Genomic DNA, 11,745 nt, shown 5'->3' with positions numbered 1-11,745 from the left:
CCCCTCCCCTCCCTGGCTGGGTGCTCCATTCCTCCCTCTCCAGGCCTGGCCCTCCTCCCGGCTGGGTGCTCCGTTCCTCCCCCTCCAGGCCTGGCGCCCCCCCCGGCTGGGTGCTCCGTTCCTCCCTCTCCAGGCCTGGCCCCCCCTGGCTGGGTGCTCCGTTCCACCCCCTCCAGGCCTGGCCCCCTCCCCTCCCTGGCTGGGTGCTCCATTCCTCCCTCTCCAGGCCTGGCCCCCCCTGGCTGGGTGCTCCGTTCCTCCCCCTCTTTGGCCAGATCTCCCAAGATGCGGAGCCGTGGGCCGCTCTCATTGGCTTTAGTGGAACTGGTGTGTGCTCAGCACCTCAGGAAATGAGGCCTCTCCCTGGGACTCAGTGTCCCCGCGGTGAAGTAGTGATTCCTGTCAGTAGGGCCAGGCTCTCGAGGCTGCAGGGAGGTGGAAGGAAATAATGGCTGCAAAGAGCCCCGGCCCGGCCGAAGAGGCTAGGGAAGAGCCTAGTGTGGTGGATAGTCCATGGTGCTGATTGTGAGTGGTGTGTATCATTCTTGAGGGGAGGGAGCCGTTTACAAAGCAGCAGCCCCTGTCTCAGACCTCTCTGAAACTTACCTGTGGAGGAGAGTCACTCATTTTTGGCCTCATTTTTCAAGCATTTTTAAGCTGTCACAGCTTGGCAGGTCTGTAGCTGCAGTGTCAAGATTTTGATGATCCTGTCAGTAATTGTTTTCTGATTTATCAAAATGATAGCTGGGGAGAGAGAAAGTGCCAAATAATCACCAGTGGGGGATCTTCAGGGGTACCCCTACAAATGGTATGGGTGGAGAGAAGCGTGTGGGAGTTGTCTCATTACTGGGTCACCCTTGCTGTGGAACATTTAGAAGGAGATGTGCTTCATATCCAAAGAGAAACAAGTGAGTGACTGGAAAGCTAGATGCAAGGCAGTTTGCGCAAGTTGTAGGAAGTAATTCATTCTTTAGCTGTGTCATTGCTGTGAAAGCAGATAGCATTGCCTCAGTTACTGGGAGTTGTCCCCTCTGAAAGATCGCTGATAAATGCTTCCTTTTTTGCCTTGTTCACTTAGTGTATCTTGTACAGAGACTCTCTCTGCCTTGTCAGCTCCTTCTGCGGTGGGAGTTGTGTGGGCAGAGCTTTGTGCATCTCTTTTGGAGAATGTCAGGGTTAAGTAAATCATTGGACCGCCAACTGATGCGTCTAAGTGATCCCTTCTCAAACGGGGTGCTGCACGCAGAAGGTGTGTTGCACAATCGGAAGGGAGTTAGGGACGGGGATGCTTTTACTCATTTTTGTTTGCCTTGTTTTCCTGGTAAATCGAGGTTTACAGTCAGATTCCCCAAACATGGGGCTATTACACAGCTAGAAGGACTCAGACAGCAGTGACCAAAGGTCTGTTTGGTGCTGCTTCTGTCCATCATCCCAAAGGGCTAGGTCTGTGCACAGCTTTCCTCTGATAAGGCTCCTCCCCTGCTATAAAGGAATCTCAGAAGTTCTGGCTGAGAGGAGTTGCCGGCATCCAGGAGGTGTGTGTCTGGTGCAGGGGAGGGAACCGAAGAGCAGAACGAAAGGAAAGGATAAGAAGGAATCTCCAGCCATGTCCAAATGTAGCTCAGTTGGAGCAGGACAGTTTTGTCTTCCAAGAGCTAATGCCCTTCCACACGCTGCAGGGTCTTGGTGGGAGCCCTGTTTTATTTCACAGTACCAGACAAACAGGAATTTATTGATTGTGCCTTGACAGTTGCAGTCACATTTAAAATCAATGCATACAATTGATACAGCACTTTTCATCTTTGAAGGGCTTCCCAACCTTATTCATGGATTGCAAGGCCGGGGGGACCATTGCCATCATTTCATAGAACCACAGAATTGTAGGAAGGGACCTCTAGAGGCCATCAGGTCCGGTCCCCTGCACTCATGGCAGGAGTAAGCATTGTCTCCCAGTGTTTCTCAAATGCAGCCACCAGGGCCTTTCCTTGCAGCCACAGTCTCCTGGGCTTGGGGGCAGGGGTGGGCACAGTGTCCCCTCTCCCAGGGCCACACAAACACTGGAGGTGCAGGCAGCTGGTGAATCCCCGACTTTCCCTGGAGTAGGGGAGGCAGGCTTTGCCCACAGGGCTTCAGGCTCCATCCACATGGTGGCAGGCTCTGGTTCCAGGCTCACCATCCCCTGCTGCCTCTCTGCCCACCTCCGCATCCAGGGCTTGCGTGGTTGAGTAAAGCTGCTGTGAAAAGTGATATTAATAAACATACAGATATCGCTTTTCACAGCAGAAGACTTTCCAGCTAGCAAGTCGTAGAAGAAAAAAAAGTGCAACCAAAAAAGCAGAAGAAACAACAACAAAAAGACAAGAACGTGCAAAGCGACTTATTTCTGTTTTTTTCTGTTTAGGTCCCGTAAAGAACAGAGACAACTGTAAATTAGTTTTTACTGAGTCTGCAAAAACCCTACCTAAATAAATTACAGTGATTTGGACATGTATATGCACATATTTATTTGTTCTTCCTAAAGTTAATCAAATATTTTAGGAAAAACTGTCAGCAAGGCCACCAGCAAGAGTTGGTGGCCGCACTCTGAGGCCACCAAAAATTTTGTTGTGAGACCCCCTACTCTAGACCAGTAGTTTTCAAACTTTTTTTCTGGGGACCCAGTTGAAGAAAATTGTTACAGCAGAGCTGAGGATGAGAGTTTGGGGAGCAGGAAGGGGTTTTGGGGGGACTCAGGTTTGGGGCAGGGGACTGGGGTGTGGGGTTGGGGCACAGGCTTACCTCCGGTGGCTCCTGGTCAGTGGCACAGCCAGGATGCAGAGGCAGGCTTCCCACCTGTCCTGGCACCGTGGACCACGCTTCACCCCAGAAGCGTCCAGCAGCAGGTCTGGCTCCCAGGCAGAGGCGCGCAATTGTCTCCATGTGGCTTTCGCCTGCAGGCACTGACCCCCTCCAACTCCCATTGGCTGGTTCTTGGTTAATGGGAGTACAGAGCTGGTGTTCAGGGTGGGGGCAGCATGTGGAGTCCCATGGCCCCCCTGCCTAGAAGCCAGATCTGCTGCTGGCAGCTTCCGGGGTGCACTGGGGTATTGGAACAGGTAGGCACTAGCCTGCCTTAGCTGGGCAGCACCGCCGACGGCACTTCTAACATCCCAGTTGTGGTGCTGACCAGAGCCGCTAGGGTCCCTGGGTGCTGAGCAAGGCAACCCAATGCCATACATGCCACAATCCAATACTGGGTCATGACCCGAACTTTGAAAAACACTGATCTAGACCATCCCTGACAGGTGTTTGTCTGAACTGCTCTCAGAATTCTCCAGTGATGGAGATTCCACAACCTCCATCAGCAATTTATTCCAGGGCTTAACCACCCTGACAATTAGGAAGTTTTTCCTAATGTCCAACCCAAACCGTCCTTGCTGCAATTTAAGCCCATTGCTTCTTGTCCTGCCCTCAGAGGTTAAGAAGAACAATTTACCTCCCTTCTCTTGTAACAAACTTTTATGCACTTGAAAACTGTTAACACTCATGTCACCCCTCTCAGTCTTCTCTTCTTTAGTGTGACCTTCTCCCATGTAACACAGGCTCTGGAACTGGCCCCAAAGAATTCTAGAGCAAATATTTTGGGAAAACATCCAATCTTGATTTAAAAATTGTTAGTGATGGAGAAGCCACCACGACTCTGGGTAAACTGTTCCAGTGGTTAATTACCCTCCCTGGTAAAAATTTTACACTTTATTTCTAATATGAATTTATGTTGCTTCCCCCTCCAGCCATTGGGTCATGTTATAGCTTTCTGTGCCAGTTTGAAGAGCCCATTGTCAAATACTGTAGGGCAGGTTTTCTAATTCTTTAATCACTTTCATGGCACTTCCCTAAACCATCTCCAATTTATCAACCTCCTTCTTGAACTGTAGGCACCAGAACTGGGCACAGGGTTCCAACAGCGGTAGCACCCATGCCAAATACAGAGGGAAAATCACTTCGCTGCTCCTACTCGAGATCCCCTGTTTATGCATCCAAGGATCGCATTAGCCTTTTCAGCCACCAGGTTGCACAGGTACCGCACGTTCAGCTGATTATTCATCACAATCCCCAAATCTGTTTCTGAGTCACTGCTTCCCAGGGTAGAGTCCTCCATCGTGTGACAATGGCCGATGTTGTTTGGTCCTAGGTGTACCTGTGTACATTTAGCAGTATTAAAACGTTTTGTTTTCTTGTACCCAGCTCACCCAGGGATCCAGAGCATTCTGTATCTGTGACCTGTGCTCTTCCTTATTTCCCATTTCCTAAATTTGTGTGTCGTGCAAACTTTATCAGTGATGATTTTATGTTCTCTTGCAGGTCCTTGGTAAAAATGTTAAATAGGAACAGGTCCCTGCAAGACCCCACTCGAAACACACTGCTTGCTAATGTTTCCCCATTGTAATTACGTTTTGAGACCTCTCTGTTAGCCAGCTTTCAATCCATGTAAGGTGGGCATGTTGATTTATATTGGTCCAATTTTTTAATCAAACTATTATATAGTACCAAGTCAAACGCCATTCAGAAGTCTAAGTATCAACATTGTTACCTTTATCAACCAAACTTGTAATCTCATTAAAAAAAGATATTGAGTTAGTTAGACAGGATCTGTTTTCCATAAACCCATGTTGATTGGCATTAATTATATTACCCTCCTTTAATTCTTTATTAATCGAGTGCCATATCAGCTGCTCCATTATATTGCCCCAGATCAATATCAGACTGACAAGCCAGGTCCTCCCATTTACTCTTTTTAAATATTGGCACAACGTTAGCTTCCAGTCTTCTGGAATTTCCCCAGTATTCCAAGACTTATTGAAAATCAACATTAATGGTCCACCAGCTCCTCACCCAGCACTTTTGAAACACTTGAGTGCAAGTTATCTGGACTTCCTGTTTTAAAAATGTCTGATTTTTTGTAATTCCTCTTTAACATCCTCCTGAAATACTGTTGGAATGGAAAGTATTTCATCATTCTCACGTGCTATTACCACATCATCTGTCTTGTCCCCAAACACAGAACAGAAATGTTTATTGAATGTTCCGCCTTTTTTGCATTATTATTGATAATTCCACCTTCTCCATGTAGTCATGGACCAACATCACTGTTAGAATTGTTTTTTGTCCTAAAGTGCTTTAAACTCGTCCTTATTGCCCTTCATTATCAATTAGTCCTCACACCAAGGATTGTCATCCCAGATTTACAGATGGGGGTAAGCGAGGGAAATATACTAAGTGACTTGCACAAGGCTGCAGAAGGAGTGAATGGGAAGTTATTGATTCCTGCCTTCCAGTCTTCTCTCACTGAGTCTAAGGCCATGGCTACGCTACAAGGTTTGGTCGATGCAAATTACGGCCGTATACAGTTGGCGACTTTTGTATATTGCTGAGTGTGTGCATACTTGGTTGCTTGTTTCAGCATGGTGCATATTCACCATGAGTCGTTGCGTCAGTAGAAAACGTGGTGCCCCATGGGTAGGTGTCCCAACGTGACCTGTGCCACTGTCTGACACAGTGCCATGTGGGACATTTCTGAGTGCTTTGTGGAATACTGATGATTTTCCCAGGGATTTCTGGGAACAAGGAGTCAAGTTCCCACCATGCATTTCTCCATTTCATGATGCTTGCTCCATCCTATAATTTTCACACCGTTTTAAAAATCTCAGACAGTCCCACACATCGCTTTTCAGTGTGCATCATATTTCTGGCTGAAGCATGTGCCCTGCAGAGCTCAGTGTAGTTCTAATGACTATTGCTAATACAGGGTGCACGATTCTCCTGTATTTGCAGAATCTAAGTAGTACCACCATAACTGAGCATGCAGTGAGGAAGCTGCAGGGCTATTCCAGTGTAATAACTGCGTGCTGATGGACACAACAAGTAGAAATTCCAGGCTGTTTCTGACATTCGTGGAGCAACTCCACCCAGCGGATGTTGGCTTCTGGGCCTGAGAAACAAGCACTGATTGATAGGATTGAATTGTAATGCAGGTTTGGGATGATGAATAGTGGTTGCAGAACATGGGATGCAAATGGCCACATTCCTGAATCTATGTGCTGAGCTCCCCTCAGATCTCCAGCACAGGGGAGGCCAAAATCAGCTGCAATGACTGTGGTGAAGCAAGTGGCTATCATGCTCTGGAAGCTTGCAATGCCGGACTGCTGTTGGTCAGTGGCTAATCAGTTTAAAGTTGGAAAATCTCCAGTGGGGGCCATTTTTTTCCAAGTGTGTAAGGCTATTAAGTATATCCTGCAACACAGGACTGTTAGTCTTGATAATGTGCAGGAAATAGTGCATAGATTTGCAGCAATAGGGTTCTTGAAAACTACAGTGGGGTTATAGATGGCACACACATCCTATTCTGGGACCAGCCCACCTTGCCACTGAGTACATAAACAGAAAGAGATACTTTTCCATGGCTATGCAAGGACTAGTTGATCACTGGGGATGCATCACTGATATCAGTGTGGGCTGGTCAGGGAAGCATCTTTAAGAACACAGGACTTTTCAAAAAGCTGCAAGTAAACAGTGATAATGTATGTTCAGGTCTGTAAAATCTTTTGCGATGTAGTGCATTGTGGTTGATGTGTGGGTTTGACAGGTCGGTGGATGTGTAACTATGGTTCTCTGTGTTGTCTGGAATGGAGTGATAGGATTAAGGATGCACCCCAAGTTGCCTCCCTACACCTATAGAGGAGTGTTGGGTGCACTGACCATGGGGTTCTCTAAGCCCTGGAAAGGCTGCTGAGTCCCGGCATCTTTGGGCATGTAGGTCAATAATGCTCAGGCAACAAACTCTGATGTTGCATGTAGGTCAAAAATACTCTGCAACATCAGAGTTTGTTGCCTGAGCAAATCCATGATGTTCTGGTGCATTTCCTGATGCAATTCTCAGTTGTTTTCCCTCTCCTGTAGCAACCACTGTCTCCATTCTCAGTCCTGTTCTATGCTCATGCTCATATGGCCCTTCTAAGCCCAGCGTTCGCAATCCGAGGCCGGAGAGGACTGGAGGATCTCGCCAAACATATCCTCCATAGTTGTCCTCTTTGTCTTCCTGATCAGAGTCGGGTGTTCAGTGGGCATGGAGAGGGCCCCTCAAGGCCACCGCACCACAGGCTGCTGATTAGACGAGACAGCCACGTCATTAGACTTACAGGTACACCGGGAAGTCTCAAGACTCCCTCACGTTATTCCGATGAACACTTGTCATTAGAAATGCTAACTCCCTTTGGAGTGCCTTTGTAGCACAGCTGTGCAGCTCAGGCCATGGTAAATATGGCCTAGCCTAACAGGGAGGAACGGGGATGTTTCAAGGGGTGGAAGATCTAAATGCTGGGTGCCTCTGGGCAGGAATATCGGGGAAGTGCGGTGAATATTGCCATTATTTTCACAGGCAGTGGTGATTCTGGCTGATATCTCGTGCCTGAGGGTGACAAAGGCACATAGACCCCAGCTGCTGTTGGCATCCCGAAGCTGCCTGGGCCCTTACGCTTGTAGCCTATTTCCTGCCATGGTGCCAGCGGAAGTCATTGCGGAATGGCATGGGAAAGGCTCCTATTTTGGGAGAAGAAACAAGCTGTTGTCTCTAGGGATGTTCAGGAGAGGTTTGCAGAGCATCTCCAAAAATGTTTCATTGAGAGTGTTCAAGAACATAAAAGAGATGATCCCTATTCAGATAGACAAAGTACTACCCAGGACCTCCTGCTTAGCCCAACAAACCGAATAACTGAAAAGCGGACGCCACCTCTACGTCTGTGTTTGTTCTACCTCCAGCTGAGTGCAAGAACAGATAGGATGTGTATTGTGCATTTGGACTATCATATTACTTTATAAGAGCATTAGAATTGCCACATTGGGCAGACCTATGGTTCATCTAGCCCAGTATCCCGTCTTCCAAAAGTGGCCAGTGCCAGATGTTTCATAGGGAATGAACAGAATGGAGCTATTTACAGAGTGATCCATCCCTGGTCGTGCTGAGATGGGGTGATGAGAACTGCATGCAGTATTCAAGATGTGGGTGCACCATGGATTTACACAGTGGCCTTAATATATTTTCTATCTCTTTCCTAATGGTTCCCAACATGCTGTTAGGTTTTTGGGCTTTTTGACTGCCACGGCACATTGAACAGATGTGTCCACAATGATTCTAAGATATTCCTTAAGCACTAATAGCTAATTTAGACCCCATCATTTTGTATGCATCTTTGGGATTTTGTTTTCAAATGTGCATTACTTTGCCTTGATCAACATTGAATTTCAATTGCAATTTTATTGCCCAGTCACCCAGTTTTGTGAGATCCCTTTGTAACTCTTCTGTCAGTTTTGAACTTAACTATCTTGGGTAATTTTATATCATCTGCAGACTTTCCCACCTCCCTGTTTACCGCTTTTTCCAGATCATTTATGAATGTGTTGAACAGCACTTGTGGGACCCTATTTACCTCTCTCCATTGGGAAACTGGGCATTTATTTCTACCTTTTGATTCCTATCTTTTAACTAGTTACTGATCCATGAGTGGACCTTCCCTATTATCCCATGACTGTGTACATTGCTTAAGAATCTTTGGTGAGGGACCTTGTCAAAGGCTTTAGATCCACTGCTTCACCCCATCTACATGTTGTTGACCCCTTCAAAGAATTTTAATATGTTGGTGAGGCATGATTTAGCTTTTCAAAAACTATGTTGACTCTTCCCCAACACCAGCACATCATCTTCATCCATGTTTCTGATAATTCTCTTCTTTACTATAGTTTCAACCAATTTGCCTGGTACTGAAGTTAGGCTTCCCGATCTCAAATTGTCAGAATCGCCTCTGGATCCTTTAAAAAAAATCTGAGTTACATTAGCTATTCTCCAATCACCTGGTACAGAGGCTGATTTAAGTGTAGGTTGCATACCATGACTAATTGTTCGGTAACATTATTCTCTAACGTTTAGTTTTCTAACATTATCCAAGTGAAGGAAGCTATCAAAAGTCAAAGCCTTTGCTCTCTAAACTTGCGGATGAGATGGGCGTCATTTTACATGGGGGAGAAGTGCGGTGGGGGAGGAAAGGAGGAAGATAAAGTAAAGTTTTGGGCAATGAAAAAATGCTTATATGGAATAATGCACGTATTCGGGGTTCCGTGACCCTTAATCTGCCAGCTCATCTGCACTTGTCTGGCGGAAATAGCTCGACTCCAGTAGCATTTCAAATAGCTCCTGGGTCGCCATGTGGTTTGAGTCATCTGGTGTATCTTCTTCCTCTCCCCACCTTCCTTTTGCTGTTCATGGTAGGGGTCTCTGCCTTGGGATCCTGTGAAGTTCCACAGTCAAAGGCAGGATCCTGGGGAGGTATCTGCCAGGTCTGGCGTGTGGTTCATTGTGGAAGCACCAGATTCGTTGTTGGCCTCCATCGCCTCCTGGTATGCCTGGCAAAGTTCCTTTGCTTTCCCATGGCACTGCTGCTCATCCCTGTCGTGTCCCAGTCTCTGCATCCGCTGTGCAACCTGCCCGTACATGTCTATATTTCTATGGCTGGTGTGTAGCTGTGCGGGCAGAGCGTCTTTCCCCACAGGCCAAGAAGATCCAAGACTTCTAGCCTGCTCAAGACAGGAGTGGGTCTAGTACTTGTCTTTACGCATGGAGCTGGCATGGGTGCCTGCATACAACAAAGGTGAGGTGGTAGGTGTGCTCGTCAAGGTGGGCAATCAGGAGACAGCATTTAAAAAGCGCATGGAGGTTTGTAAGAGGAAAGGTGAGCTTCCAGTTTCTGTGACCTCTGGGCAGTGGGGTTCAAAACCATGACAAGAATGGCCACTGTTGTGGGGACAGGGGCACTGTGGGACAGCTGCTGGAAGACTGTTATGGTTGACACAACTAATGCAGGGTCTGTACTAGCACTTTGTCAACCTAAATAGGTCAGCCGTGGCTCTGCATTGCTCAGGAGTGTGGTGGTATTGCTTCACTGTAACAGGGTGCTTGTGTCTGCAGGAGATAAATTTTGGTGTAGACACATGCATACCTAGGTCAACACAATTTGACTTAGGTCAACCTAACTTTGTAGCAGAGACCAGGCCTGCATGCTGATGGAGCAGTGCGCTACACTCTTGTTTTTCAGTCAGCACGAGTTCTGAGCAGGTTCCTGTCCTTCACTTCTGTTGAAGCCACTGCGTGCTTGAACTGCTCAGTGTTTGAGAGGGAATGTTCTGTTCTGTATTGGGTAATGGGGGAAATAGCCGAGGGTCATGACTGTATATTTTCTTGTGTTTCCATATTAGGCCGAAGCCAGTAGATTCAATAGATTTCAACCATTTTAAGGGAGGCAGTGGGCAAGTGGATAAGGCCCTGGGCTAGGAGTCATAGGAGCCTGGGGGTTCTAGTCTTGCATGGTGACTTTGGGCTTGCAGCGTAACCTGTCTGTGCATCCATGGCCTGGTCTATGAGCCTCTTTATCATAGAATCATAGGCCTGGAAGGGACTTTGAGAGGTTGGGAGGTTGCACTCCATATGATTTTATGAAAATATGCTAATGAGTGTGAATGTAATGTAACTGGAATATGCTTCAGGCAAAGGGTCTCTTGTAAAGTATCATTACAAAGCTTATAATCTGTGGAGTGTGATCATCCTATTTGAATGAATGTATCTGTCACGGAGTGTGCGGGGACAAAAGGCCCTGCACCCCTGGCCTCCTGCGATTCACCAGGGCTCTCAGCCAGCCAGTAAAGCAGAAGGTTTATTTGGACGACAGGAACACAGTCCAGGACAGGTCTTGCAGGCACAGACAACAGGACCCCCTTTAGTTAGGTCCATCTGGGGCCCCCAGGGAGGCCACAGCCCTGTTGGGAAGCCCAAGCCCCGTCGGGGCGCCCCTCTCCATTTCCCTGCCAGCTTCAAACTGAAAACCCCCTCCAGCCCCTCCTCTCTGGGCTTTGTCCCTTTCCCAGGCCAGGAGGTCACCTGATCTCTTTGTCTCCAACACCTTCAGTTGGCACCTTGCAGGGGAGGGGCCCAGGCCATCAGTTGCTAGGAGACAGAGCGTCAGACATTTAGGTGCACTGGCCCCTTCCTCTGTAGCAATCACACACCCTTATCCCACCACCTAGATACTTAAGAACTGCCTGGGGGAACCTGAGGCACCAACACAGTATTCAGAGAAAATATTAAGAACATTCCCTGTTTGTTACAGTGTCATTCTTGTATCTGAAACTAGAAATATGAAAGATAACTCTGAGGTCCTGTTGTAATTATGCAAAGTGTGGGCCATGAATGGTGATTTGGAATCTTGATGGCTCCCATTAACCAGGACAATTGACTGTAGATGGCTCTGTTTGCTTGCAAGCCTTCCTGTGAGTCAGGCCGGGAAGAATGAAGGCTTGGGGTCAAACAGGACATGTGACCATGTCACCTGCTACTGGAATCCACCTCAAACCTGGTGCTTTTCCATTTAGAAGGAGAGGTGGTGACACAGAGACACACAAGATTCCTGCCTTGCACCAAAGCTTTAGAAGGGGGTGGAATGGAACAAAGGAGGTTCCAGTCATGAGAAATCCCCTAGTTACCACCTGAGCTGAAGCTAACACGAATTGTACCAGGGGACAGGATTGGGCCCAGAACAGGAAGGAGTCCAATCTGTGAAAGAAGCTGATTGGAACATCTCTGAGGGTGAGATTTCATCTGTAATCAGTTTCGTAATGTACTAGGGTTAGACTCGCATGTTTTGCTTTATTTTATGTGGTGACCTG

The 11,745-nt window shown here is 47.4% G+C and overlaps 1 protein-coding gene across 7 annotated transcripts in view; it reads left to right on the top strand.

Moving 5' to 3' along the window:
* The window catches only part of UIMC1 (ubiquitin interaction motif containing 1), a 72,488-nt gene that overhangs the window by 3,190 nt on the left and 57,553 nt on the right, over positions 1-11,745 (top strand). For 3 of the 7 annotated variants that reach the window (XM_075068226.1, XM_075068228.1, XM_075068225.1), the window contains one exon: positions 7,415-7,625. The exons of 3 other annotated variants lie outside the window; for them this stretch is intronic. In XM_075068226.1, the coding sequence (XP_074924327.1) occupies positions 7,558-7,625 (68 nt within the window). In that variant the 5' untranslated portion in view covers positions 7,415-7,557. Of the gene's footprint in view, positions 1-3,930; positions 4,058-7,414; positions 7,626-11,745 lie in introns of those variants that run through there. One more of the 7 variants, XM_075068227.1, reaches the window with a different exon arrangement.

Source organism: Chelonoidis abingdonii, chromosome 7 (genome assembly GCF_003597395.2).
Source record: "Chelonoidis abingdonii isolate Lonesome George chromosome 7, CheloAbing_2.0, whole genome shotgun sequence".
Taxonomy (NCBI): domain Eukaryota; kingdom Metazoa; phylum Chordata; order Testudines; family Testudinidae; genus Chelonoidis; species Chelonoidis abingdonii.
Note: the sequence above shows the minus strand (reverse complement) of the source record. Positions and strands in the feature narration are given on the sequence as shown.